This window comes from Anguilla anguilla, chromosome 11, assembly GCF_013347855.1.
Source record: "Anguilla anguilla isolate fAngAng1 chromosome 11, fAngAng1.pri, whole genome shotgun sequence".
Lineage (NCBI taxonomy): Eukaryota > Metazoa > Chordata > Actinopteri > Anguilliformes > Anguillidae > Anguilla > Anguilla anguilla.
The window spans coordinates 25852210-25879739 of NC_049211.1; the positions used below are offsets into that span (position 1 = coordinate 25852210).

A 27530-nucleotide genomic window follows, 5' to 3' on the forward strand; every position below is an offset into this window, starting at 1 on the left:
AGCCACTCAAAGACATCTGGCCACACGTCACCTGCCTCACAGGTGGTGCTAGTAAGGATCCGGTGAGCCCCTGCTTTATTCCCCAGGATTATCGACAGAAAGGATGAAAGAGTATTGATTTGGTCCCCTTCTTTTTCCCAGTCTTTCTGTTTTTTTGTGTGTGTCTGTCATGTCGGTCATTATCTCAAAGTCAGCCAAAAGGCTTCCCGCTGGTCTTGTTTTGACCTTCAGATCAAAGGTCACATTAAGCCACATCCAAGGCGTATTTTTCCACACGTAGACTTGACGCCATTTATTTACTCATCTGTCTGCCTCATTTGTCAGGACTGTTCATGGGCGAGAGCTACCTTTCTAGCTCGCTCGCTCGCTCACCCACTCAATCACCCAATCGCTCCATATGCCACACGCATCAGGGGGTGACTGTGGATGTGCAGAAACTGGTTTTCTTAGCTCTCGGCCCCCTGGCACACACAATAATGTCTGTTGCCAAACCCATTCATCCTGTCAGGGAGCGTCTCCAAAAGCACCCTTGATTACAGCTCAGCCTCACCGGCTCTTTCAAGCTGAATGGCCCCGGTGGCTGTGCGCCAGCCCTGCTTATTGTTGCTGTCATCATTAATGCATTTGCTTCATCCCCCACGACTCAGACGCAGTATATGCTTTAAACACGATCCCTTCATTGAGGTATACATATTCTGGAAAATGCATGCTAAACTCCTTTCGCTCAAGGGTATAATAGCAGTGGCCTCATCTGGGAGGTAAACACGCAAACGCCTGACTTACACTGCAAAAATAACCACATACACATTGTACCAGACGCACACACACACACACTGTGATCATTAACACACACACACATTGTACCAGGCACACACACACACGTTGTGATTATTAACACACACACACACACACATTGTACCAGGCACACACACACATGTTGTGCTCTCATGCTCTCCAAAAAAAAAAAAACTATACACTATCCGAAGCACAGGATATAACATGTTACACACCACGTTTCTGATCAAACTGCATGGAATCCACTTAATCGCACATAAGCATAAATCCGCTTTCACATAACCGTGGACACACACAGGACTGGGCAGAGCATGACATAAACACCAGGATTACATTAGAGCGGGGAGAGCAAATCGCCATTATTATCTTCATTAAAGACATTATGAGAATCATTATCTCCGCGGCAATAATGGTCTTGCTTTAAATTAAAACAATATTATGAGAGATTACTGATAATCTCGAAACATGGCTGATGTGTACGCTAGGAGACCCTCTCTAATTAGACGGAGAACTCTTCTGGAAAAGTTCACATTTTTCGGGTTTACGGGGCCAGGGCTAAAATGAGCAGCACCGCCCTCACATATTGGAGATGAGAATAAAGAGACACAAGGAGGACTCTTCAGAGCGCTTCCCTGGGAACTGTCTTTCATCTTCAATGACACTCACCCCACTCTCCCCTGACAGAGGATCAGATTCCCTTCTGTGGAAACAGGGACCTAAACTTCACCCGCCTGCATTCTCAGCTGTCCACACACTGTGATATTAATCTGATTGTATGTAGCTAACGTGTGATAAGTGCGCATATAATTATCTCTATTCACCAAAGCTCACACATTAGTACCTATGGCCATGGGGTTGTATTACACAACCCATTATGGTGCAAATTTAACCCTTCAGGGTATAAAATCACAATTATGCGATTAGAACTGAATATTCTAATGCTGATGTAACAATCACTACTATCACTCTGTAATTGAAAGCAATGGAGTTCTATAAGACTGACTTAAATTTTTGAATAAAAGAACACTCCAAAAACCTATTTCTCAAAGGGTTAAGAGGGGTTGTCAGTTCGACACACAGCATAGGTTTGGTGGCAGTATGTCACAGGCATTGTAGCCATTGGCTTTCACAGACAATTTTATATGCGCTTTCTTGCTCTTCCTCCTCTACCTCCTCCTCCTCTTTTCCTGTCCTCTGTCCCGTCCAACTTGTTTCCAGGCAGAAGATACATATCATTTCCTCCTTCTATGCCTTCCTTGCATCTTGTGCTTAAATTACAGCCTCTCCTGTTATTCCTGTTCCAGTGTTTTTGTTTACAATGCCTGTGAGCCTGGGTGTAAGAACAGAGAACGAGAGAAAATGTTTATCGCTTAAAGAAATAGTTTAATGTGTTTGTTTCTGTATGCAAAGCTTTGGCAGTACATTCTTGCCAATATGTCATGCCAATAACGCAATCTTGAATTTAATTGAATACAGAGATAGATAGGGATATAGAAAAACATACTCTGGTATTGGTAGAGGGGAGAGAAAGAGTGCGAGGCTGCATTCTATTGTACATATTTGCGTTCTCATTAGAATGGTGGAATGCATTCACAAATGTAACCAATGCAACAGCAACTTCAAGAACAATAATCAACAACAAGTAATCAGTCAATGAACAAATCTGTTGTTTTAATTATATATTTCTAATATATATCTTGAAAATTACTGAATATTATCAATGTATGATATCTATAGAATCCATTATATCTGGTTACAGTAGATGAGCAAACTAACATTAGCTACTGAATCAAGGTAGGAAAGAATTCAACCAGCATTGGCTTGCTCACCTATTGTAATTAGATAGCGAGTTAGTTGGAATTCACTATTTCAAATTGCTGGAGGGATCCAGATAATAAGTATTTATGCATATTTATGCCAGAGACCGAACAAGTACGCATATCGTACTTTTGTTTCTCCAGTTATGTCAAAATTGTCATCAACTGCAAAGTCAAAACTTAACCTAACATGCACTCTTACATACTGTGTAAATTCTAGCCAGTATGCTCTGAAGAATGTAATACAAAGTACGCAGAATGTAAGTATGCATAACTAAACACAGAACCACCACACAGAATTCCAGTGTGACATCATCAAGTAAGGACAGTCCCTTGACGCTGGCGGCCTGCGACATCATCACTCCGCCTCGGTCAGAAGGGCCAGCACAGTCTCACTGCTTCATCGCAGGAATGACACCAGAGTCCACATGTGCCTCCATGTCAGGTTCAGTTTTAATTACAGTCTATGGAATGTTTACAGTCTGAGGAGAATCAGCTAATTCAATCAGGCTAAATGCATCCATTGGTAATTCGATGGATAAACATGAAGAAGTGATTAAGAGGAGACAGAGCACTCTGTGTCAGTTACAGAGGCCCTGGGGCTCATTTCAGAGGGAGAAACAGACAGAGTGAAAGGACGTGTTTCAGGAGAAGAAGACTGATGACGTGAACGGATTTGCCTTTTTTCCCCCCACCTGTTTTTTCTTTTACACCGTTTACAACACATTTACTGTGGGCTCTGACCACTGGGATCCTTTCCCGACTTCTAATGGACAGATGTGTCAGCCACAGCACTAAACCTGGCAACCCGGAACTCTACTTCACATTTTTGACATGCCAAAAGGGTCATGTACTTAAGCGGGTTAAAAAAAAAAAATATGACAGGCAGTTAATCGGAGCCAATGAAACCGGGGTCTTGAAAGAAGCAACCAATCACACGTCACTAATGAGCGCTTCACGAGTTCCATCTGCCCGGCACACTTCTGTGCATCTGTGTAAACAGTCAAACAAATATGAAATGAAAACATGCTCAGGGAGGGGGTGAAAAGAAGGTGTGAAAGAATAACTGAGGGATGAAAGATACTGAATGTTCAGACCTACCCCTATCACCAGCACATCAGTGGAAACATAAGCGCAGACACACAGAGACACACACACAGGCACAGACACACAGAGACACACACAGGCAGAGACACACAGGCAATATGGTCCCCTCCCCCCGCCAATTATTCTCCCTCTCCTCCTCAGTGCAGTTCTCATGTTAATGAACAAGGTGTATATTAGCATTTTTTCCATGTCCTTTCTCACTCTCTTTTATGTTCTCTCACAACACAAGTACACTCAAATAAAAATACATAATGACCAGAACAGGCCATTCCGCCCATGTAGGCTCATCATTTACCAATACTCCATCCAGCACTGCAGGAAACCTAGATTTGAACATCCCAAGGGTCTCTGCCTCTATTGCATGACCTTGCAGGCTGTTCTCTGTCTCTGTCTCTGTCTCTCTTTCAGTCTCGCTCTCGCTCTCTCTCTCTCTCTCTCTCTCTCTCTCCCTCCCTCCCTCCCTCTCTTAATTTCAGTGACAAAGTTGAGCCCTGTCTGCTTGAACATTCCTCCCCTCTACCCCTTCCCAATCCACATCCCTCCCTCTCCCTCCTGGAGCGCCTGACTCCGCCCCCGATCCTAAAGGACATGGGACAGCAAACCTGGGGGAGGGGCTAGGGGGGTGGAGAGAGGCGGTGAGACTGTGAGAGTCCACACAACTCTGATATACCAGCCTGGCCGAGGTGCAGAGAGATGAGCTGAGAGAGTCACGGACACTTCCCCTGGATTACTCCCCCACGCACACGCGCGCGCGGACAGAGGACGGCACCGCAAAACAACCCCCTCCCCGTGGAAGGACGAGCGCAGCGGAGGCCATAAAGCACCCGGTCCCAGATTTCACCTCCAAAAACGGCACAGGCCGCTGTGTCACCGTCCCGCCGTCACACAGCGGCCAAAGGAGAACAGCTGGGCACTGGGACAGCCACCATGTAACACACTCTGGCGCAGGCTAACACTGCCAACGGGAATGGCGCTGGGAGAAAAGCAAGACATTATGGATTATACCAGCTGTCTGGATAATTCAGCATAACAGCCACCGCATTGGACAAGTCAATATCAGAGTAAGTACTGCCACCGGCAGAACATTTGAAATAAAGTCTGGGTTACTATTTTTTTCACATTAATGGGAACGTGCACATTGTCTGAACCACTGAATCGCTGACGCGTGTCATGTCCAGGTGTCATATGCAGTTGCTATAGTATTGTAAACAAAATGTTAAAACCCCAAGCAAATCATATTGTGAAATAATGTGTGAAACTTTTAGTCATAGCACAAGACTTTTAAAGCATGACACTCACAGCAGGAATTTATGACATTTCAGAATTTAACGTAGTTATGAATCTTTCAGTTGATAATGAGCAAACATGAAGTTCTCAGATTTTAAATAAAGCTAAGAATATGATTCTCACCAATGCCAACTCCAGCAATCAGGTAAAGGCTTAAACACGGGGTTTGTATGGCTTAGACCATGGCCTATTATCCCAATCAGAGCGGACATTTCAGTTCTCATCAGACTTCAGTGGATTACAGTCAAAAGGTCTAAATTCCAAGCTTAAGATACAGCTACAGGTCATTGTGATTGGCCCTAACTCCCTGTTATTTTTACAAAAAATAAAAAACAGTGTTTCAGAGAAATGGGACAGAAGCAAGCACTGAGAAATATTTGAAAGAGAGATGGCCAAACTCCACAGAAAAATCATGGTGACAGCACCTATTACTGCCACAGAGGTTATGACCAGCAACGAGCTTCACAGAGAGAAGGAGAGAAAGGAGAGGAAGGAGAGAGCCTCTATACTATGGCCACTGCACACATACTCGCACACACTTGGGAACGGATATATGCACCGGGAACATGGAAATGATCCTTTCAATACCTTCCATTGTGGAATTTCTCTTGCGTGTTTCCACTGCTCTTTCACTGTGTAGTAGGTTGAACATGCATTAAGTTAACCCTGATACATTTCACCGCCTTTATATTAGTGTATGGTTGATTCATTTCCTGTATTACACTTGAGTATAACATTCATGTGTACATTTTATTTATAAAAATACATACATACACACACACACACACACATGCATTGTACTGTACAAGCACATTAGTTGCACCACTTTGGCACTTGGCTTCATTTAACATACGTTTATATCTTTCCACTTAAATGATTATTTTGCTAATCACCTGCTAAAAAAAACTTGCTAATCACTACACATTAACTTCATGTTCAGTACAACCATGTACCTGGTTAAAGTTGCTAGGAGACATCTTATAGTGCCTGTATTGGATTTTGTGGTCACAGCTTCTAAACATTAACTCTAAAAGAGCCATTTGACCTTTTGTCTGGAGACAGTCACATGTACACATGTATGCAAGTCCAACATACACAGGTACACACATGTATATGATTCCAGCAGGTCCAATTCAGCCTGGTCCAGGCACAAATTCCTACTTAATTTGGATTTTTAAAAATAACCTATCAATATCAATATGTCAGCAGGGGAAATAACAATAATAATAATAATAATAATAATAATAATATCACTAATAATAAAAATGACTATGATTATGATCATTATTAGTAGCACTTTGCAAATGCTTTTTTGTTGCCAGAAATAACGACCCCCTCATGCATGCGGGTTTTCTGATCCGCACTCCCGCTGACCTGTGAAAGCTCTCCACGTCTGTCACTCGGCACGCTTTCTGTAGCCAAGAGAAATCAAGGTAAATGCTAAAGTTCACCGCTCACGGGCGGAGCAGCTGTTTCCTGTTCAGGATTAAAGCACGCTTTTCCGCTGGTCCACGCACCCCCTGCTCTATACGCTGCTCCACGCCTTTCCCTGTTTGTTTCTTATGGCCACTGTAAGCGCGCTGTATAAATGCATCGCGGCTTGAGTTACACGCTCACGCTGTAGCGCTGTGTGCTGCCTCACGCTTTACTGCCGTTGCGCGGCGGGCTGTTCTGCACCCCGCCTGTGTCCTCGCTGTTCTTACGGCATCATGTCATGCGCTGTGCGAATCTAGCCATGGTTCCCTGGTAGGAGCTTCAGCCAAATAAATACATAATAAACGTGGCTATCATATTTCTGGCTGTAACAATGATCAATGGTGGAAATGCAGCTAAATTTAAATCTCAGAACAGAAACAGAAGAAAGACTGAAGGGAATAAACCAACGCGACAGTAAACAGCAAAAACACAAACACAGAAAAACAAGACAAGAAACATCCTTTTTAACTAACATTCAGGATATCCGCTTTTAACATAATGAAAACACAACAATGTCACTGTGACCAAGAACAATGTGGTTCATCTCCCTCTGAACCTAGGGTAGCCATGAACCGGGTTTCCCAAACACCCAGTTGAGTTCAATGCCCCATCATGTCAAATACATATTCAGCTGTGACCTGTGAACTGTATTCCCAGACAAAACTAGAGCTGCTTCTCCCAGCTTTTCCGTGTCAACAGAGTCCAGATCTTTATTTCTTTTCAAAATTCTTCTGAATGGACTGGATTGGGCTTTGTTGACTTTTGTTGTCTTGTTTTGCAGTGCATGTAAAAACAAACGGATACTACACAAATACAAGTGTCGTGTAGCTGAAGAAAGAGGCTACAGAGTGTGACAGCACCCCCTAGTGACAGTGCTACAGTATGATTTGTTCCTCTTTCCGGGGACCCTGGTCTTTAGCTCAGTAAGATAAACATTAATGGAATACACTATTTTCCTTTTTTTCCATTGCTGCAACCTCTGCTACCAATTAAGGAGAGCACAGAAAGCATGTTTCTCCTGCCAAACACTCGATGTCAAGCTGCAGCTCCTTCACACCGCAGTCCACTAGTTGAGCTTGCACAGACTTGAGCTCACGTGCAGCTTGAGCAACAGCGACCGCCTGAATGACCAGCCAGGGTCACTAGCGAACTGACAGACGGTCATTGATGTGGACTGAATGGCTCTCTCCCAGGGTGACGCTACAAGCGTACATGCGTTGCTTGCGGGGTATCTGGCCACAGTCAGTGTCAGCACAGACCATATTCAATATCAGACTGTGTGACCCACCCACATATTGGAACAGTGCCTCAACAGAATGAGCCACACAAAAGCATTATTTTAAAGAAAATGAGTCTGTTTAATTCCACAATGGCAACAAATTGCAAAAATGAATTGTCCTCCATTCCTTTTCAATGCAGCATCGGTGCACAGCAAGAGTGATGTGATTTCAATACTGGGTTGTTGGAAAAGAGACAAAAATACACTAAGATACAAAAATGTTAAAGGAATGGAAAATAATAAGGAAATTAAAGCAAAGGAGGTGGGAGGAGCTGGCTATTGTAACCCAGATATTTTGAGGCGGGGCACTGCTGTTGTAGCCTTGAGCAAAGGTATTTAACCTGAATACCTGCACTAAAATTTCAAGCTGACTAATGTGTAAAAATGTGAGGTATGTACCATGGACAAGGGTGTCTGTTGGAGGAGTAAACCAGAAAGAGAAAATAAAAGACAACAGGAAGGTCATTAATCAGTCGATACAGCCGGGAACAGCCAGCACTGTGAGTTTGCCACCGAATACACCTACACATGTGGATAAAAGCCTTTGATAACGTATATATTTCCTGTATGAACTTTGCGAGTTTGAAAGAATTCGCGTATGTAGGCTACTGGTACGCAGTAAAGTACCAAGTGTTCAGGTAACTCTAACGGTGATCAAAAGTAGACAACTACGGTTTGAAAATGGTGTGCATGCCTTGAAAATGTGGGTTTGAGTGTTTTATGCGTGTGAAATGCGGGTTTGCAGTGTGTGCAGACGTGCGATTTGCATTTACCGTGTTTCTGAAGTCAGATTCAGAAAAAGTTCAAGCGTAGTGATCGGAGAAACATAACTTCATGGGTTAAACTGTCCAAGCTGTTCTCTTTGAGAGTGGCCGATGTATTATTCAGTAACTGCGAACTACTCCACTTTAACACATATTCATATAAATTCAATACAAATGTAATTAAGATAATTAAATAGAAATTATGTTTAGAGTTTAGAAAGTCATATTGGGCTTCCGGTGCGCGATAGAAGGTTTTCATTCCGATCAGAACAAAAGCTGGGAATACGACAGGACCCTTATTTCCCCGGCTCTGTTCGTTTGGATTTCACCGGGCAATTTCCCTCGCATTTGTTAAGTAAAAATATAAAAATATTTACCGAACGTGGACCTGCATCAGCTGTGGTTCCGGTCCATCAGACCCGTGGAAAAGACCGCCCCCACGCCCTGAGATCTAAAGCTCAGCTGCGGACTGAATAATGGATATATAGGTGTGCGCGTGTAAAGACCGGTGTTCATTCTAATTAACATTTAGCCTAATGGCTTACTTTGGAAAACGGCAACCGATATAAATACGGTTTTCTGGTATTGTGCAGACCCTATATATTTTTGGATGCTTTTAAGAGTTTACTGCAGGGAGAGAAAGAAGTTAATCACTTTAGGAAGCGCGCGCGAAAATTGTTTTTATTTGTTTTATGTAGTTTTTGCTTGCAGCGACGATGTGTTATTTTCAGCTGTGATGTAGACATTAATTTAGTTCAGATGAAACGATATAATAAGAAAACAAATTAATTTGAGTTATGAAAGGTCTGATTTTCGGTCGACTTATCACCCCCCGGTTCTGGACTTTTATTATTCGTCTTTTTTTGTTGCTGCTGTTGCTCCATCCAGGCACTAAATCGCAGACTGACTGATTCATTGCTTTTTCATGGATTTATTCGAGTTACCTTCCCAGCTCAGCTCAAAGCGCTAAAAAACTAGACTGTCCCCAGTGGGTGGGAAACGAGTATCTTGTTTGTCAGTTGGCTTGTTGTCTTAACTGTGGTACATGAACAGAGAACAAATAAAGCTGGTCGCTGGTGAGAAGTCAAAATGTGGTTATTTCTCTATAGGAAATGGGTATAGACAGAAAACCACAGTGGTCAGAAAATAACTCTGAACCTACACAGTGAAAACGCCCTACTCTCCAACTATAATGAAATGGGCTGGTAAAGTCACAATGAAAACGCTTGAAAAAATGAATGGCAGCCATTGTTAGAATCATTTTAGGTGATTTTTGGGTGTGGTGTCCCAGGGATTAAATGTACCTCACCAAACCGGGTTATTCCAAGAAAACATGTTGGGTTCCTAACACAGATTACTGAAATGCAATTGTTTTATGCATGTGTTTAATTAAAAAATGTTGTAAGCTGTTGCTGCTTTTTTTGTGTGTGTGTGTCTATAATTACCACCAGTGAGGAGTATGGGTCCTTAAATGTTGTCTGAATGTTTAGAATGGTGTCCAGTGAAACTGGAAGTGATATAAAAGCTTTGTGTTTAATTAGTCATGTTTAATGTTTTGCTTTTTGAAGAGATTTTGTTGTTTTGTTTGTTCTCTCTGTGTGCAATTTACTGCAGTGGTCCTTGTAGTAAAATAAAATGAAAAACAGCTGTCTCATTACAGCATACAGGGTGACAAGAGATAGGGGGAAGGGAGATAAATTTAGAGATTTAAAACCACCTTTATTGTCAGAGTTCCGCCACATGTACAAGTGACGATCAAAATATAATCACAAGATATCTGGGGGGGGGGGGGAGACTGAGCGTGAGTGAGAGAGATAAAGAGAAGAGGAATAGTGATGGGGAAGGCTTATCATAGACACACAGATAGATTCAGTGATTAAAAGAGAGGCCGAGGAGGAGAGAGAGACTTATTAATCAAGAATTAAGAGTGGGAACAGAACATGGTGAGAGAGAGGTAAAGCAAAGCAAAAAAACACGGTTTATTCTCCACAAAGAACAGAATAGAGCTGTTGACATGAATGTCCATGATTCAGTTTATTTGTAGAAACAACTAGAGGTTCCTCTGAAACTAATTTGTGGAGAGAGATGAGAGAAAAGGGAAGAGGAAGGAAGAGGAGGAGGAGGGAGGAGAGGACCGTGACCTCTGTAGTCCTTCCTGATGTGTTTCATTACCGGTCCTGATGGGCCCAACCCAACCCAGCCCAGCCTCGCTTGGTCCTTCATACCCCTTCAGTGGAGTTCACACTTGGAAATAATTCTTATGAACCTGTCTCAGGGATCTGCTGGCCTGGTCTTATTGACCTGTATCAGGGAGCTACTACCTTGGTCTTACTGACCTGTATCACGGACCTGCTACCATGGTCCTGCAGATTTGCAATGTCTCCTGGTTTACATTTTCACCCCAAATTCAGACTCAAGAAACCAGATGAAGTGAGTTACCGTAACTGCATGATCAACTGCTCTCATTGATCTATTAAGTGCTCAGTAATAAAGAAAACACATCATTGATGTGGTACCCAAGACCAGGGTAGTGTGAGTACATGATTAGAATGTCTCTAAGAAAAATAGAGAGCTTATTTCAATTAAGCTCTCTATTTTTTCAATTTCAATTGCGTAGACTCTGACAAAACACAAGCTGACAATTGGCTCATACACACGCAATGATGCACACCCTTACCCATACAAAAATTATCCTCCTTAAATCAGCGCTTATGGTAACTTGTCAAGAATCCGTAAGTGTGTTGCACTTGGTAATCCAAAAAGAAAAAATCTAATTTGTGTGGAAAACTCTTATCTGTTTTATCCTAAGAGCTGCATCTCATGAGTGAATATCAGAAATCTAGATTATGAAAGTGTGACATCCTGTGTAAACTGTGTTTTTCCACAATGAAAGCCATTTATGCAAAGTCTACAGACAAAAGCAATGATCTCCAGTCATGAATATTAATAACTGGCTTGTGAAAGCCCAGCTCTTGGCTGGTTCAGTAGAAATGAGAACAATACCTCTTTCTTTCTCTGGTTCCTAAACAGCAGTAGGTTAGGGTTATATTGCAAAACCTGGTGGAAAATTAGGTTTCCAATCTTCCTCTTACAGTTAAGCTCATTGGAAAGAGCTTGTGTTTTTGAAAAGTTCAGCCCGGGATTGCGGTAGCCAATGTGAGGTGCCGGCTGCATTGTGATGTCACAGTGAGTGACGGGCGCTGCAGCTCTGGCTGCAGGTAATGTGGCATACGTATCGTGGTGCCGGTTCAGAGACCTTCAGCTTCAGCTCTGCACAGCAGTGTAATGCCTGTGCATTCTGCCTCTAGTTTTAGACACCAAACAATCGCGCTCCGCACAACAGACCAGCACAAGTTTCGGTTCTACATTCGCAGAAAACCATGGAAACGTGGCTTTGGCATATACAAATAAACAATTATATATCGACTGTATTTGACAAGATTTTACAGCTTCCCTACTTATCACATCTCTCCCTGAAACTATATAAATGTTAAAATTAGACAAAATGTTTATCTTATTTTTTTGAGTTGGCCAGCATCACATGGAGAGCATGTTCGGGGTAATGATTCAAAAGAGAGTTTGGAGGGAACACAGATCATATCTTCACTGCACTATCACAAGAGCGGCCAAAAATACTCTGGGAAAGACAGGCGAGATCAGGCATAAAAAGACCTCATTTATATGCCATACTAAGATAAAGAAACATGCATTTGCGCACGTGTGCTCACACACGCATGCACACACGCACCCACATGCCTGGATGCACACAGATGCACAAAAGAAACACAGAACAGAAGAAAATTAAGAAGGCTAAATTGACTGATACAGAAATTTACTGGGTTGAAGCATGTTGCTGTATCTGACAAGTGAAAAATTGTTGCAGATCAGTGGTGAAACTGGCACAGAGATTTTCAAGTTATTGATGACATTGTATTAAATCGTTACCTTGTAGAAGTTTATTTTCTCTTTTAGACAAACCAAGTTTGTTTTGGCTCTGTCACTGTTAAGAGATGAGAGAGGGAGGGAAAAAATGAGTGAGAGCTGACGTAATTCCAACAAATACACTTAGATTGCAACAAGACAGTAGGAGGTTAGAGATTAGAGGTCAGATGTGGGGGAGCTGCACACATTTAGTGGTATCAGTAGTGATTTAGATATCATTGCAAGCATTTTGGTGTCCCTTCCTGTTGCACAACACTCTCAGCAGATCGCCTGGAGCACTGTGTTCCTCTGCGGCCACAAAAGCAGAACTTTATTATCACCTCTGATAAAGCTCAGGACAGCGTCGGGCAGTTCATGCAGAAGAACAGGCCGTTCACCCCATTTTAGTTTCTGGCTGCCTGTAAACGTGACTCTTCAGAAGATACAGCTTCTGATGCCCCCTGCAAACCCCGCTCCCTCTCTGAACCCGTTTTCTCCTCCTGTGCCCCGCTTCTCTCTCTCCTCCTGTGTATATCTCTTTCATGTTCTCTGTCCTCATATGCCCTCTCTCCCTCCCCCTCTCTCCCCCTCTCTCTTTCTCTCTCTCCCCTGCCCTGTTCCCCATCCCATTGTGGTCACAGGGAGCATCTGAATATAGAAGCAGTACAAAACAGTTTTTTAATTCTGTTTATCCTTGATGGGATTCACAGTCCTGGTGGAATCCAGTGCCGCTTTAAAACAAGATGGCATCCAAATTTACCCCCCATTTCTCCATCTGGCATGGGGAGCTGATCTGAAACAACTGCAAATCAGAGGGGGCTGTCCTGAAACCAGAGCAAATCAGAGGGGGCCGTCCTGAATACCACAGCGAATCAGAGGGGCCGTCCTGAATACTGGAGCGAATCAGAGGGGGGCGTCCTGAACACCATAGCGAATCAAAGGGGCCGTCCTGAAACCAAAGCGAATCAGAGGCTTTTGCCAGGAAGCGGGTCTGAGCAGAGGTTCAGTCGGAAGTGACACCTGATACCCAGATTGCCACTATTGCTTTCCCCACCCAGCCTCGTCCTCTTGTGCCCTTTGCCAATGTGTAACAGTAGCTGCTGCTTCCCTGACTTGTGATAATAGAACATTTCCAAAAAAAATACACAGAGGAACCTGAAATCAGGTCTATTATTTGTTATGGGTGGTAGTGTAGTACAATGGGCAAGGAACTGGTCTTGTAACCTAAAGGTCACAGGTTTGATTCCTGAGTAGGACACACTGCCGTTGTACGCTAGAGCAAGGTACTTAACCTGCATTGCTTCAGTATATATCCAGCTGTATAAATGGATGCAATGTAAATGCTACTGTATGTGGAACGTGTAAGTCTCTCTGGATAAGAGCATCTGCTAAATGCCTGTAATGTAATGATCATAAATTCTCTACATGTAGATTTAAACTTTCCCCCCAGGAGCTGCCATCGTCAGTGGGCTTCGAACCTGATAAACTGAACTCACAATTCTGTACAAGGCTATTCTTAAGTGCAAGCACATTCTTAAGGAGAATGTCCGGTCATCTGTCCATGAGCTGAAGCGTAATTGGGTTATGCAATGATCGAAAACACAAAAGCAAGTCCACATCTGAATGGCTGAAAACCAAAATGAATGTTTTGGAGTTTCAAAGTCCTGAACTGAATCCAATATAGATGTCGTGGCAGGACTTGAATCAAGCCGCTCATGCTCGTAAACCAACCAACTTGTCTGAATTAAAGCAGTTCTGCGAAAAAGTGGGCCTAAATTCCTCCGCTGCAATGTCCATCCATCCGTTATCTATACCCGGGGGGGGGGGGGGGGTGCTGGAGCCTATCCCAGTGTGCATGGGGCAAGAGGCAGGAATACACCCTGGACATGTCGCCATTCTATCCCACACACACACCATTGACTCACACACTCATACCTATGGGCAATTTAGAATCTTCAATTAGCCTACCTGCATGTAAATGGTAAATGGTAAATGGACTGCATTTATATAGCGCTTTTATCCAAAGCGCTTTACAATTGATGCCTCGCATTCACCAGAGCAATTAGGGGTTAGGTGTCCTGCTCAGGGACACTTCAACATGCCCAGGGCGGGGGATCGAACCGGCAACCCTCCGACTGCCAGACAACCGCTCTTACCTCCTGAGCTATGTCGCACAGTCTTTAGACTGTGGGAGGAAACCGGAGCACCTGGAGGAAACCGACGCGGACACGGGGATAACATGCAAACTCCACACAGAAAAGCCCAGGCTGGAATTTGAAACCAGGACCTTCTTGCCGTGACAGTGCTACCAACTGCACCACCGTGGCGCCCTCCACAGCAATGTGCAAGACAGATATCAAATTATAGGAAGCGTTTGGTTGCTGTTATTCCTGCCAAAGGAATTATTAAGTTTAAGGGGGTGATTTGGGTGTTCGATAACTTTTTTCATTAAATAAATGAAATAATTATTTAAAAATTAGTTTTGTGTTCAATCAGGTTCCCGTTGTCTAATATTACATTTTGTCTAAAGATCTAAAACATGCAATAATAGAGAAAATCGGGAAGGGGGCAAATACTTTTTTACGGCACTGTATACACAGAGACACATATCATACATAATGTATAATAAACGAGATGAGGGTCAAAAAGTGCATGTGTATGTGTTATACATACATTTATTTCACGTATTATATTACAAATGATTAATTCAAAACTGCATTACACATATAGTATGCAATGGGTTGTATATATCATTATACAACTATATTGCATTTTATGTTTCAAAATGAATCAACATCATGTAATTCTAGGGCAGGAAATTAATTTAACCAATGTCAAGCAAAGGTAAATTATCCTGTCTAGCTTGTTACATCAGAAAGAAAATGGCTGACAGTCAAACAATTAGCGCTCCTTTAGGTGTGCATTTGTATCACCTGCTGATTGGATGGTTTAAGTCAGCTGACACAAGGTCCTATCCCAACAGTGACTCCAGTCACAACGCTCAGACAATGAAGCCCAGAAACTCATGGAGCTCTAGTGGGCATGCCCATGCTCAGGTGCAGCTAAGCCTATTATCTGAGCAATTACATTCATCAAGAAAACTGATCCCCACATCACCGGGATGAGCTGACAGCGGGTGCAGATGACTACACTGCTGTAACAATGTGATATGGAGATCATAGCATCTCTTCTCAACCGATGGCCACAAGTATGCAAAGTATGCAGAGGCTCATGTTGCAGTGATAGCCCCTGAACTTGGGTGAACCTGCTTCTGCTTGTTTTGTAAGATTAATGAGCATCTTAAATTACAGCATCTAACATGGCAGAGTTAGATTTTGTAAGCTTTACTGTATATGCTTCGGCTGAAACCCGGTCTAAATCAGTAATCTGACGTATGAAATATTCAGATCAACTAAGTGGCCACTGTGGTGAGCTAAGCGTATGAGGTTTTGCATGAGGAGGAGTTGTTTCTCTCCAAACACACGCCCGTGCTGCCATCTTCTCTTCACCGCCCCTGTGCGATCTTCTCTCTGCAGTGCGGATCCAGTCCCAGCTCTCTCATCTCCCCCCATCCCTCCATCATCACTCTCCATCTCTCCATCGTTGCTCTCCTCCTCTCTCTCTACCCCTCCCTCTCTGTATATTTGTCCAGCTCGGCTTCTCTGTCCCACGGTCTCGTTCCTCTGACTGTCAGTTTTGTCATTTTCAATTATATTTACTTTCATTATGTTTATTTGCAAAAGAGGGAAAATAAACACAGGTTTTATTAAGACCGGGAAAAGCAGCGATTGGTGTGAGAGAGGAAGTGGCAGACAGGAAGAAAGGAAGGGAGCGAGGGGAGGGGGAAAGAGGGAGCACAGGGTGGACACGAGGAGCGGAGGGGTGAGAGAGAGGGTGCTCCGATCTGCCTGGCTGGGCAAAGTATGAAAAAGTAAATAAACAAGGATTTGCATTTGTGAGGAGCAAACGGGTTCACACCGCAGCCTACAGTGAAGCTTGCACAGAGATGAGTTGGAGGAAGGCCTTTCATATGCAGCTTACGTCATACAGCCATCAGGCAACCAATTAACCAATCGGAGGCTGCCAGAGAGCGGTGAAACTAGGACCCCGAACTGATTGAATGCTCCCGTACCCCAGGCATTTAAATCACCAGTTGCATGTCCCCCTGTGGAGCTACCGGCCACAGTAGCCACTAGCACTAACCAGATTTGATCCGAGACTGTGGGGCTTATCCATGCACTACAGAATGGTGCCTTAAATATCAGTCTATTCATGATTTTAATCCGGTTTACTTTCCCATTGCTCCCCTCACTTAAAAAAAAGTCTTTCTCTGTTTTTCTCTATCTCTCCGTCTTTCTCTTGACAGGCTGAGAGCATGAAACCCACAGACCAATGGGCCATTCCCACGTCAAACTGTGGGAAAGACAGAGAGAAGGGGGAGTGAAGGAGGGAGAGAGAGGGAGATAAACTGATTAAAAACCAATGGGGGATTGTCTAAAAATAATTATAATTTGTGACAAAGGATCAATATCCATACTGGTATAACTGTGCGTTCATTAGCTTCATTGTGTTGAGAGGTTGTGACACACTGGCTCAGGCAAGGAGATAGCAACATTTGAACAGTTGTTTTACACAGATATGCTCCTCTTTACAAAAACTTAATTATGCTTTTGAAAATATTATCATTCACACAGGCATGGCAACTGTCTCCTGGGAAACGGACTGGGGCGGTCTAAGCCACTCCACTCCAGCGGCAGGGGGAGGCAACAGTTCCTCCCTTTTCCAAGACTACACCAACTCCAGCCATGGCCGCGGGGAAGGTGCCCGTTCTTGGACAGTCCCTGAAAATGGGACCATTTCAGGGGGCTCCGTGCCCATACCAACTGTGCCACAGAGGGACGAGGTGCTGGCACAGGCAGAGTTTGCGATTCTTGGCCTGATCTTGGCACTGACGACCCTGGGGAATGGGCTGGTCCTGTGGGTCTTACTGCGGCGGAGGAAGCACCACGCCCCCATGCACCTGTTCATGATCAACCTGTGCGTGGCCGACCTGGTGGTGGCCTTCTTCCAGGTAACCCGAAAGTGTAACTCCCCCCACCCTAGCTACCCCTTTCTCTTCATACACTTCGTCCCATAGTCATAAAGCATCAGTAAGAGTGCTAATCTCTGATCAGGTTTTGTCTGTAAATAAACAGAGGTGGAAAATACAAGTTAAGAATATAAAAGTCCACTCCAGTATTTTGTTCCAATCACCTGAATTAGCTAATTAGCATAATTCTGCAGTCAGGATGTAGAACTAATTAAAGATAAAATCAGCTGGTTGACTTCATGGGTGGAGAAACGCATGGCATGACTTTTACTTTCTGAGCCCTGCCCTTTCCACCTCTGTAAATAACCTAACTTAATTAATTATGAGCGAAAAGGTAGAACTTAGCATCCTAGATCAACACTCCTAATCGGTGATGTTTCATGACTCCACCCCCACCCCCCACAGGTGCTGCCCCAGCTGGTCTGGGACATAACGTTGTGGTTCCAGGGTCCAGATGCCCTGTGCCGCTTGGTCAAGTACCTGCAGGTGGTGGGCATGTTCGCCTCCTCCTACATGATCGTGGCCATGACGGTGGACCGCCATTACGCCATCTGCTGCCCCCTGCAGGCGTACCGCGGCGGCGCCATGTCACGCTGGAACGTCCCCATCATGGTGGCTTGGGGGCTGTCCCTCCTGCTCAGTGTCCCACAGGTGAGCACGCCTGCCAGGCACACCCCCACCAGGGTGTGCTTCTGCTGCCACTTCACTCCTCACTGGGGCACGAGGCGTCAGCTCAGATCTCCATACGATCTGGATCAGGTGATAGTGGATGCAGGGGATTACGCTGATGCAACCAGTGCTGTATATAGATCATAGAGTGTAAATGTGCACACTGTGCAGCTATCTGAATAGATCCCCACAGACTTACAGTGGAGGCTTCTGAACTAGGAAAACTATCATTTAAAGTGCAAACTGTATTGAACACGCTTCTTTCGTGTGATTAATGATCTGTCCACAATCAATTTGCTTTTAATCTAACAATTTTAACATTGTAGTGTCAGATACATAAAGTTTATACGCTTCAAATGAAAAGTTTTTATTTAAAATAAAAGGAATTGGTGTAATGGAACCCATCTGTTTCTTATAATGACATTATGACAAAGACATTTGGCTGCATTACACTGAATCTGCACATGGTAACTTTTCTGAACATTCTAACCTTTCCACGTTAATGACATAAAGTGTAATATGTAGTGACTGGATGGTTATATTAGCAGCTATAAATTTACAGACAGTTTATGTTGAGCACAAACTTATTTTGTCACACAGATGTTACACTTGGAAATAAATGAATCAGTCGCTCATTTACTTACGTGACCACTGCCCCCTCTCCCCCAGGTCTTCATCTTTTCCAGGGTAGAGGTGTATCCGGGGGTGTTTCAGTGCTGGGCTAAATTCGTCGAGCCCTGGGGGCTCAAGGCTTATGTCACATGGGTGACCCTGGCAGTGTTCATACTGCCAGCTCTCGTCATTACCATCTGTCAGGTACTGCATCCAGCACCAAAACTTACAGAGTACAGCATCCAGCACCAAAACTGAGAGAGCACTGCATCCAACACCAGAACTGAGAGAGTACAGCATCCAGCACCAAAACTTACAGAGTACAGCATCCAACACCAGAACTGAGAGAGTACAGCACCCAACACCAGAACTGAGAGAGTACAGCATCCAACACCAGAACTGAGAGAGTACAGCATCCAACACCAGAACTGAGAGAGTACAGCATCCAACACCAGAACTGAGAGAGTACAGCATCCAACACCAGAACTGAGAGAGCTGTAAATGTAAAGCAGACAGCTCTTTGATCATATTTTATGCCCTTCTCAGACAGCCTTAACATAGCTGTAGTCCACAAAAGAGGGGAACAGCATGTGCTTTAAATGCTGCTCATTTGTGTGTCTGTCTTTGGCCATGTGATCCCTGTCGCTCTAAAGAGGCTTATTCCTGTATAATGATGTGGCGAGGGGGGCACGATTCACTGAGCTCTCTAGGATTTGCACCCCTACTGTTAAGGGCCTGGACAGGCACTGTTTCATCCTGACCAGCTGGGGGAGGGGGGGAAAGGGTCTGGCAATTTGAAACTGCTGTGTGACCTCACTGGTGACACATGACGTTCCAACTGTCACACCAGTGTCCAAGTCAAATTCACACTGATTTTATTGGCATGACATAATGTTTGCCTCATCCAAACCCTTATGAAACACACATTTCTAATTTGACAAAACAAAACAAGAGAACACATGAATGATAACTGGTTTGGGGAGATTATTCCCCAAATGGTTGTTGGGGAGATTATTCCCCAAATGGTTGTTGGGGAGATTAAGTAGTGGTGGTATGCTGGTGGCGGTGGTAGATCGAGTTTATTTCATTGGGATGCTAGAGTAACACTGCTATCTTCAGTAAAACAGGAGGTGCTTCAGCATTGGGCCAACTTGAAAATTCCAGAGAGCTGCTCTATTTTAGGAAAAACATTTCTGTTACGTGACCATAATTCTCATAGTTAATTGTAAATTGCTGCTGTAACTTAAAACCTTGTTTTTTTTTAAAAACTATATTCTGGCTTAAAGTGGTCTGCTTCTGTCCTTTTCTAGTTCAGTTTCAGTATAAATTTTATTTTCCAAATGCAATCGGGTTCAGTGTTCTCTTATGTCTGTTCGGGCGTCTGTACTTTCCACAACTTCACAACTTGACTGCCAGAACCCACGGCTAACTGCACTGATCCAGCCAGGTCCTGCTATAGTCTTTCCTCTGTGCAGAAAAAGTCATCGTCACAGAGCAAGACTTTAATTTTGGTGCCATGTAAAACGAGAACAGGGGGCAGCAAATTTTTTTCCATCACAGGAGGGCCAATATGCTGATACAAGCGCAAGCACTCTGTTCTGTGTCACTTTACACCGCTGTTGCGCGGGCTAAACTTGGTGGTCATGGTGGGGACTGAGTCTGCTTTATCTCTCTGTCCTTCTGTCCTTCATGTATCTTTAGGTACGAATATTCAGAGAAATCCACAACAACATCTACCTGAAGTCAGAGAGGCGGGTGTCAGCGGAACTCAGGAAGAACTCCGTACTCTTCCGGTTCCACTGTGTGGGGAAGGAGGCAGATAAAGAAAGGGAGAGGGGGAGGGGGGGAGGAGGAGGAGGCGGACGAAGAGAGGGGAGAGGCAGCCACTCTTCGAAAGGCGGCAGCCCTGGTTCCCGCTCCCGCGGCAACGGGTCCTTCCACGCCCACCCCTCGAACTCGCCCAGTTACTGGCCCCACGCCTCCTCGTACTGCCCCGCTTCCTGCGACCCCTCCGAACTGATAACCCTGAACCCCACCAGTTCTGAAAATGGCTCCTCTGTGGGCGCGCCCGCCCCCGTGCCGAGGGTGCCCCCAGCCGCAGACTCTTCTCTGCACCCCCCGGGACAGACTACCTCACTTCCCCCCACGGGCGAACACCCTCCCTTCACCCCCGATGATGTCATCTCCGATGGGTCCCCCCCCGATCTGTTCCCTCCCCCCGCCGCCCCACTCCCAGTGCCCCTGCCCTCCTCGAGCGTGTCCCGGGCTGTATCCAAGACGGCGCGGATGACGCTGGTGATCGTGCTCGTCTACACCGTGTGCTGGTCGCCCTACTTCATCGTCCAGCTGTGGGGTGCCTGGGACACCAACGCACCCAAGGAAGGTCCGTTTCCCTATTCATCTTCTCAAAATATCACAGACAATTCAGTAACACCCACCATATATCTACAGGGCCCTGCATGATGTCTGGGACAAAGAAATATTTTTTCTTGATTTTGCTCTATACTTCACAGTTTTATATTTGTAATTTCAAAAATTCACAAAAATTTGGTTAAAGGGCAGATTCTCAGCTTTTATTAAAGGGTATTTTTATACATTTTGGTTTCACCACATTGAAATTACAGCACTTTTTAACCCCCATTTCAGAGCACCATGAAGTTTGGGACAAATGGCTTCACAGGTGTTTCTGATTAGTCAGGTGTGTTCATTGGATTCCTTACTGCAGGTATGAGAGAGCTTTTAGTATGCAGTTTTGATTCTAGGCTTTTGATTGCCTTTGGAGTTTGTTATTAGAGTTTGTCAACATGAGGACCAGAGTTGTGCCAATGGAAGTCAAGAAAGCCATTATGAGGCTGAGAAAAAACAGTCAGAGACATGGCCAAACCTTAGGCTTACCAAAATCAATTGTTTGCAATGTCAAAAAGAAAGAGAGCACTAGAGAGCATGGTAATCACAAAGGGTCCGGTAGGCCAAGGAAGACCTCTACAGTCCATCTATCCATCCATATCTTTACCCACTTATTCCTGATCAGGGTCATGGGGGGTGCTGGAGCCCATCTCAGCATGCATTGGGCGTGAGGCAGGACTACACCCTGGACAGTTTGCCAGTCCATCACAGGGCCCACCCAACATTCACTCACACATTCATACCAAGAGGCAATTTAGACTCTCCAATTAACCTAACCTGCATGTCTTTGAACCGTGAGAGGAAACAGGAGTTCCCGGGGAAGATTCCCATGGGTAGGAGGAGAACATGCAAACTCCACACAGAAAGGTGTGGATATGCCATTACTTCCGTCTACAGAAGACTTCACAAACAGAACTACAGAGGCTACAATGCAAGATGCAAATGAGTAGTTAGCTGCAAAAACAGGATGGGCAGGTTAATTTGCTAAGAAATACCTAAAAGAGCCTACAGGGTTCTGGAAAACAGTCTTGTGGACAAATGAAAGATTCATTTGTATCAAAAATGATGGCAAGAGCAAAGTGTGGAGTCCAAAAGGAACTGCCCAAGACCAAAAGCATGCCACCTCATATGTGAACATGGTGGTGGGGGTGTTATGGTTTGGGCATGTATAGCTGCCACAAGTACTGGCTCACTTGTCTTCATTGATGATGTAACTGCTGATAGCAGCAGCTGAATTAATTCTTAAGTGTCCAGAAACATCTGCTCAAGTTTAAGTAAATGTCTCTAAACTCATTAGATTGTTTTGCTGGATGTTTCATCCTACAGCAAAACAATGATCCCAAATATGGTACTAAAGCAACAATTAAGTTTTTCAAAGCCAAAAACTGCTAAATTCTTGACTGGCCAAGTCAGTAACCCAGTCTGAAACCAATTAAACATGCATTTCACTTGCACAATGAAGAGAAAACTTAAGGCAACTAGCCCTCAAAACAGCAGGAGCTTATGGCTGCAGTACACGCCTGGCAGGGCATCGCGAGAGAAGATACTCAGCACCTGGTGATGCCTCTGGGTCGCAGACTTCAAGCAGTCCTTGCAAAGGATATGCAACAAAGTACTCGGCATGACTACTTTCATTTACGTAACATTAATATGTCCCAAATATTATGGCGCCCTGAAATGGCGAGGCATAAAAGTTATGTAATTTCTACATGGTGAAACCAAAATGTATAACAATACACTTTAATAAAGCTGAAAACCTGCCACCTGTGAATTGTTTGATTGAAAATCTACGATTGTAGAGCCAAATCAGGAAAAAATTTCTCTGTCCCAAACATTATGGAGGGCACAGCATATTCAGTGAGATGTTCTCAGAGAAAGAATTACATGATTTGTTTTGTTAGCAAGTGCCACACCCTCGTCCTCCAGCGCACTTCATTTGATTTCGCTGTGCCCTTCATTTACACAGCTGGGTATTTGCACATTGTTCACAGATACAGTATCCTCTCAGATGAAGAGGCTCCTACAGAGCTACTTAATATTTGAACTGGCAGCCATCTGGCTACACGCCCCGTTCTCTAGCCTCTGCACCACGCGGTCCCATAGCAGGTGGGCTCCGTATACCTGTGCCCTCCCTGTGCCCAGTTCTCGTGCCCACAGGCAGGACAGGGTCACCCTGCGGGTGTCAGAGATGGCTGGCGTGCCCGTACGTAAAGCGCGACGCGCGTCGCGGTGCAGCGGTAATGGTGGCGGAGCCTGTTTTAATGACCTCGCCCCCTCCCCCTGGACCCTGCTAACGCCCAGGAGCCTGCTGGTCCTCCTGCCGCGCAGCCTCCTGCCAAAGGCTGATATTTAATCCACGCAGCTGCCAGTGGCAGGAGCTCAAACACACACACGCACACACACACACACCAGCTCTTCAGCCAGCCCTCCCTCCTCTCGGCTTTGTTATTGTGTGTCTGGATATTAAGAGATCAAGAGAATTTGCATCATATCGGCTATCTTCAAAAGTTTTTCATAAGTGGTCATGTAAGTAAATGTGTCATTGAATCAGTTATTTCAAAGTGCAACATCAGTGTGAAAAATAAGTTTATGCTAGACGCCCCCAGTAACACAAGGACCCAAGCTTGTCCATAAATTAGTAGTTGCAAATTTAACCGTCTCACCACTGCATACCTTTTGCACATTTCACATAGTTTAATTTCCTTATAACAAAGAGGCTGGATCACATTACACCAGTTGGTTTTTAATTAAACCTTTCATTTGAAGTGTGTATAAGAAAAGGCTTAGCACACCAACTCCCTGAGAGACCAGCTGGGCTGCTCTACATTCCCTGACATGTGAGAGAGCAATCAGGACATGGAATTTACCTCCGGAGTTCCACCTCTCTCTGGAGCTTTCCTCGACATCTTTAATAAGTATTTAACTGTATGAGGGGCCGGCCTCGGCTGTTTAAACAGATGTTCCTGGTGTTTGGCGCTCGGTTATGTAATGACGTTTTGTTGTGCCTGTCCTTTTAAAGGACTGGAACAGCGAGGTAAACACTGTCCAGGGCCATCTGCCCAGTGGCAGCTGGGGGCAGGGACCCCCAGCCACCAGCTCACCGCTGATTGACAGGGGTGGGAATCTGGAGGGGGGCAGAGCATGGGAGGGAGCAAAGGGGGGCGAGGTATGAGATCATCGCAAAATAAAGCAAACATACTCTTGGCCATGTCTGCCAGAGAGACTCAGACAACTACGAGAGTCATGGGTAGTGAGCAACGCACTTCCTCTTGCACTAAAGGGATTCAGGCCCGATTGCCTATGTCAATTTATTCAGTGAATAGTGGACAAAGTCAGATGATAATAAGAGATCCACAGAGTGGGAATCAGGACAGGCCCTGACTGTGTGGACTTTGCAGGGTGCTCTCGTGGGTTTACCAGATACAGTGCCTTCAGAAAGTATTCACCCACCACTGCCCCCGCCCCCCACCCCCACCTTAAAATTTTGGTGTCCTGTTACACCTTTACATTTTTGTGCATTATCCTCCTAACCAACAGAACACATGAAACAGATTTATGATGCAAAAAAAGTCTGATTTATTCAGCATTAAAAAAAGAAATTATTTCTAATTTATAAATCGTTCACCCCCCAGAGTAATACTTTGTAGACAGGCCTCGGGCCTCAGTTACAGCTCTGGGTCTTCATGAGAATGTCTGTATTGGCTTTGCGCAATTAGATCTTGGAATCTGTGCCCATTCCTCCATGCAGTTTTGCTCCAGCACTGGCAGGGCTTACGGAAACCATCGGTGGACGGCAATTTTCAGGTCACACCACAGATTTTCAATGGGATTAACTCTGGAGTTTGGGCGGGCTGTTCCAGAATACTGACCTTCTTATTTTTAAGCCGTTTCTTTGCAGCTTTGCTGTGTGCTTCTTCCAGGAGGTCTCAGGGTCTGTCACATGGCTTCTGGCAAACCCCAGGCATGACTAAACTAGCTACACCCCCAAAGAGGCTAAATCTGTCACGTGCTGAAGAGATAGCTGATAGCCAGACAGTTTCTCCCATTTCAGCTGGTGAACTCTGCAACCCTGTCAGTGTTTCTGGCCTCTTGATCCCCTCTCCTACAGCTGCCCTCCTTGTCCAGTTTTTGTGGGATGGCTTGATCTTTGTAGTGTCTCGGGTTGTGCAATACTTTTTCCATTTTGTTACAATTAATGGTGCCCCTACGAAGGTTCAAAGCTTTGTCATTTGTTTATATTTTTCTCCAGCTTTTTGCCTCCAAGCAACTTCATCTTGAAGTTCCATGTGCAGTTCCTTGGTCTTCATGATGGCGTGACTGATCTGATCTGTCATTTCAGTAACATTTGTTGATTTTAACATTATCAAGTTACTTGTATTGGAAAGAAACATCAACATACATTTTATTTTGGCTTTGCAAAACTGCAAAATGAGAAATAATCAACAGGTGGAGAAAAGACACTGCATACTTTCTGGAGACACTGCATACTTGTTCTTTTCCACAGTTGCGGAGCATGTTTCTGACTGTGTGCCTGTATGGGGTGTGCAGATCTGGTTCACAGTAACTCACCAAACTGAATAACATAATAACTCAAATGGACTGAAACTGAGACTAATTTTAAAAAATAGAAATAAATAGCAAATAAAAACAGAAATTCCTGTGTAGTTCTGACATCAGTGACATAATTTCCTGTCCCTGTGACCACAGTGCAGTAGTGCTGTGACTCCATGCTGGCAAGGAGCTGATTTTGTCCTTCTCCCTGCTCCTCAGGTGCGGCCTTCACCATCCTGATGCTGCTGGCCAACCTCAACTCGTGCACCAACCCCTGGATCTACACAGCCTTCTCCAACAGTGTGTCCCGCGACCTGAAAGCCCTGTTGCCGTGCTGCTCCAACTCCCGCGAACTGCGCAGGGGGTCCATCGCCAACGACTCCACCAGCACACACACCTCCACCACTGCCACCAAGAACAATATATACTGAGCTCGGGTGGATGTGCCTGTGAAAGATTCCACCATACCCCCAGACGCCCTGCTCAGACCGAATAGGCTGCAGAAAGGAGCCACAGACTCCGGCGTCCCCTCAGTAAAAAACCGCAGGATCAGAAGCTGAACTGAAGGGTGACGAGAGGAGAACTGTGTTTGCTTGCCGCAAGCGCCCCAAGGAGGACATCGCCTACAGTTCATTTGCGTGCATAGTCCTCAGTACCACGGTCGTATCTGAATAAAAGCACAACTACGGGAGCTGTGTTCTTCTCACTCTTCCTCTTCCTCAGGCTGGAAAAATGATCCTCCCTGTCCAGAGCCCACACAGCACACCCACTCCCCTATGGAAGCATATTCGCGCCAAATTTCAAAAGAAAATGAAAATCGCTCATTACATTTCGTTTGCATTCAATGTGCGCAAAAACCCGGCCAAAATTCAAAGTGAAAATGCAATCCATCCATTCATTTTAATTTTCAAAGTCAAATGACCTGTCAGTCAGGACGGGGGGGTATTACAGGGGCGGTTCAAACCCAACAAAGAAGTCCCTCTTACACAGTGGTAAAGATTTTGGCCACACAGCAGTAGCGGGCCAGCTAGCGATATTTACTAGTTCTCTGAGTGTGGTAATGGATCACAGAACTACACAAGAACTAGAAAGGAAACGGGGTCAACGACCTTACAATGAGCCATGTAGCCTAATGTTAACTAACTTAACAGCTGGTACAGAGAAGGTCCCGCCCACTGCAAAAAAAGTGACTGGACCTAGGAAGTGGTTTGAAACAATGGGATTTCCAATACAGGAAAACTTTCAAAATCATATCTTCTCACAAGCAAACAAATACAAAACCTCTTTCTGATTTACGATATTGTTACAAAACTACACAACAGACATTTAAGTCATTGAGCTCTCGCTAGCCAACACAAGGAATTCTGCAGAAAGCTTGGTGATGTAAACGTCATCTTGAATCAGAGGAAATCAGAGCAATCGGGACGAGACCTAGCCGACCAAAGATGGTGGATTGTTTGGTATAATGTTTTGTTTGATGTATAATTAAATAAAACCATCATTTAAAAAATCATGTAGATGTCAGTTTGTTTTAACCTGGATGTTGCTTAATGCCTAGATTACTAATACAGCCAAGATTACCAAGGTTGATGAGCTGGCGTGGAGCAGCAATGAGCGAGAAAGAAATGTCTTTTAATGATACAGTAGAGGTGGCTAGCTAGCTAGTTTAGGGCTACAATAGCTAGGCTCTATACCCACATTCAGTGGATCACTAAAGCTAGCGACAAATTTTAAACGGAAATAAATACTGGCTCCCA

At 44.6% G+C, this 27530-nt stretch overlaps 1 protein-coding gene and 1 long non-coding RNA gene across 4 annotated transcripts in view; one reads left to right on the top strand and one right to left on the bottom strand.

Annotated features, from left to right (window-relative positions):
- LOC118207968 overlaps positions 1 to 9296 on the bottom strand; it is a 34494-nt gene extending 25198 nt beyond the window's left edge. The window contains exon 1 of the long non-coding RNA XR_004761488.1: positions 8903 to 9296. This is a non-coding gene — a long non-coding RNA (uncharacterized LOC118207968). The remainder of the gene's footprint in view (positions 1 to 8902) is intronic.
- On the top strand, positions 4364 to 27283 carry LOC118207963 (vasopressin V2 receptor-like). Of its 3 annotated transcripts, none has more exons than XM_035382188.1 (6): positions 4364 to 4780; positions 17141 to 17517; positions 17941 to 18186; positions 18874 to 19020; positions 20518 to 21199; positions 25993 to 27283. In XM_035382188.1, the coding sequence occupies exons 2-6, from the start codon at positions 17143 to 17145 to the stop codon at positions 26202 to 26204; spliced, it is 1662 nt and encodes a 553-aa protein (XP_035238079.1). In that variant the 5' UTR covers positions 4364 to 4780; positions 17141 to 17142; the 3' UTR covers positions 26205 to 27283. The 3 variants fall into 3 exon arrangements, with proteins under 3 accessions (XP_035238079.1, XP_035238080.1, XP_035238078.1); XM_035382187.1 differs by lacking the exon at positions 4364 to 4780 and adding an exon at positions 7851 to 8261; XM_035382189.1 differs by lacking the exons at positions 4364 to 4780; positions 25993 to 27283 and adding an exon at positions 7847 to 8261 and having other exon boundaries at positions 20518 to 21363.
- Positions 27284 to 27530: the final 247 nt, after the last annotated feature.

What these genes read in the sequence shown, in the direction of transcription:
- LOC118207963 (XM_035382188.1), top strand. Translation starts at nt 17,143, where the DNA reads ATGGCAACTGTCTCCTGGGAAACGGACTGGGGCGGTCTAAGCCACTCC. An exon ending in TGGTGGTGGCCTTCTTCCAG is followed by an intron (nt 17,518 to 17,940) that starts GTAACCCGAAAG and finishes CACCCCCCACAG; the next exon opens with GTGCTGCCCCAGCTGGTCTG. An exon ending in TCCTGCTCAGTGTCCCACAG is followed by an intron (nt 18,187 to 18,873) that starts GTGAGCACGCCT and finishes CCTCTCCCCCAG; the next exon opens with GTCTTCATCTTTTCCAGGGT.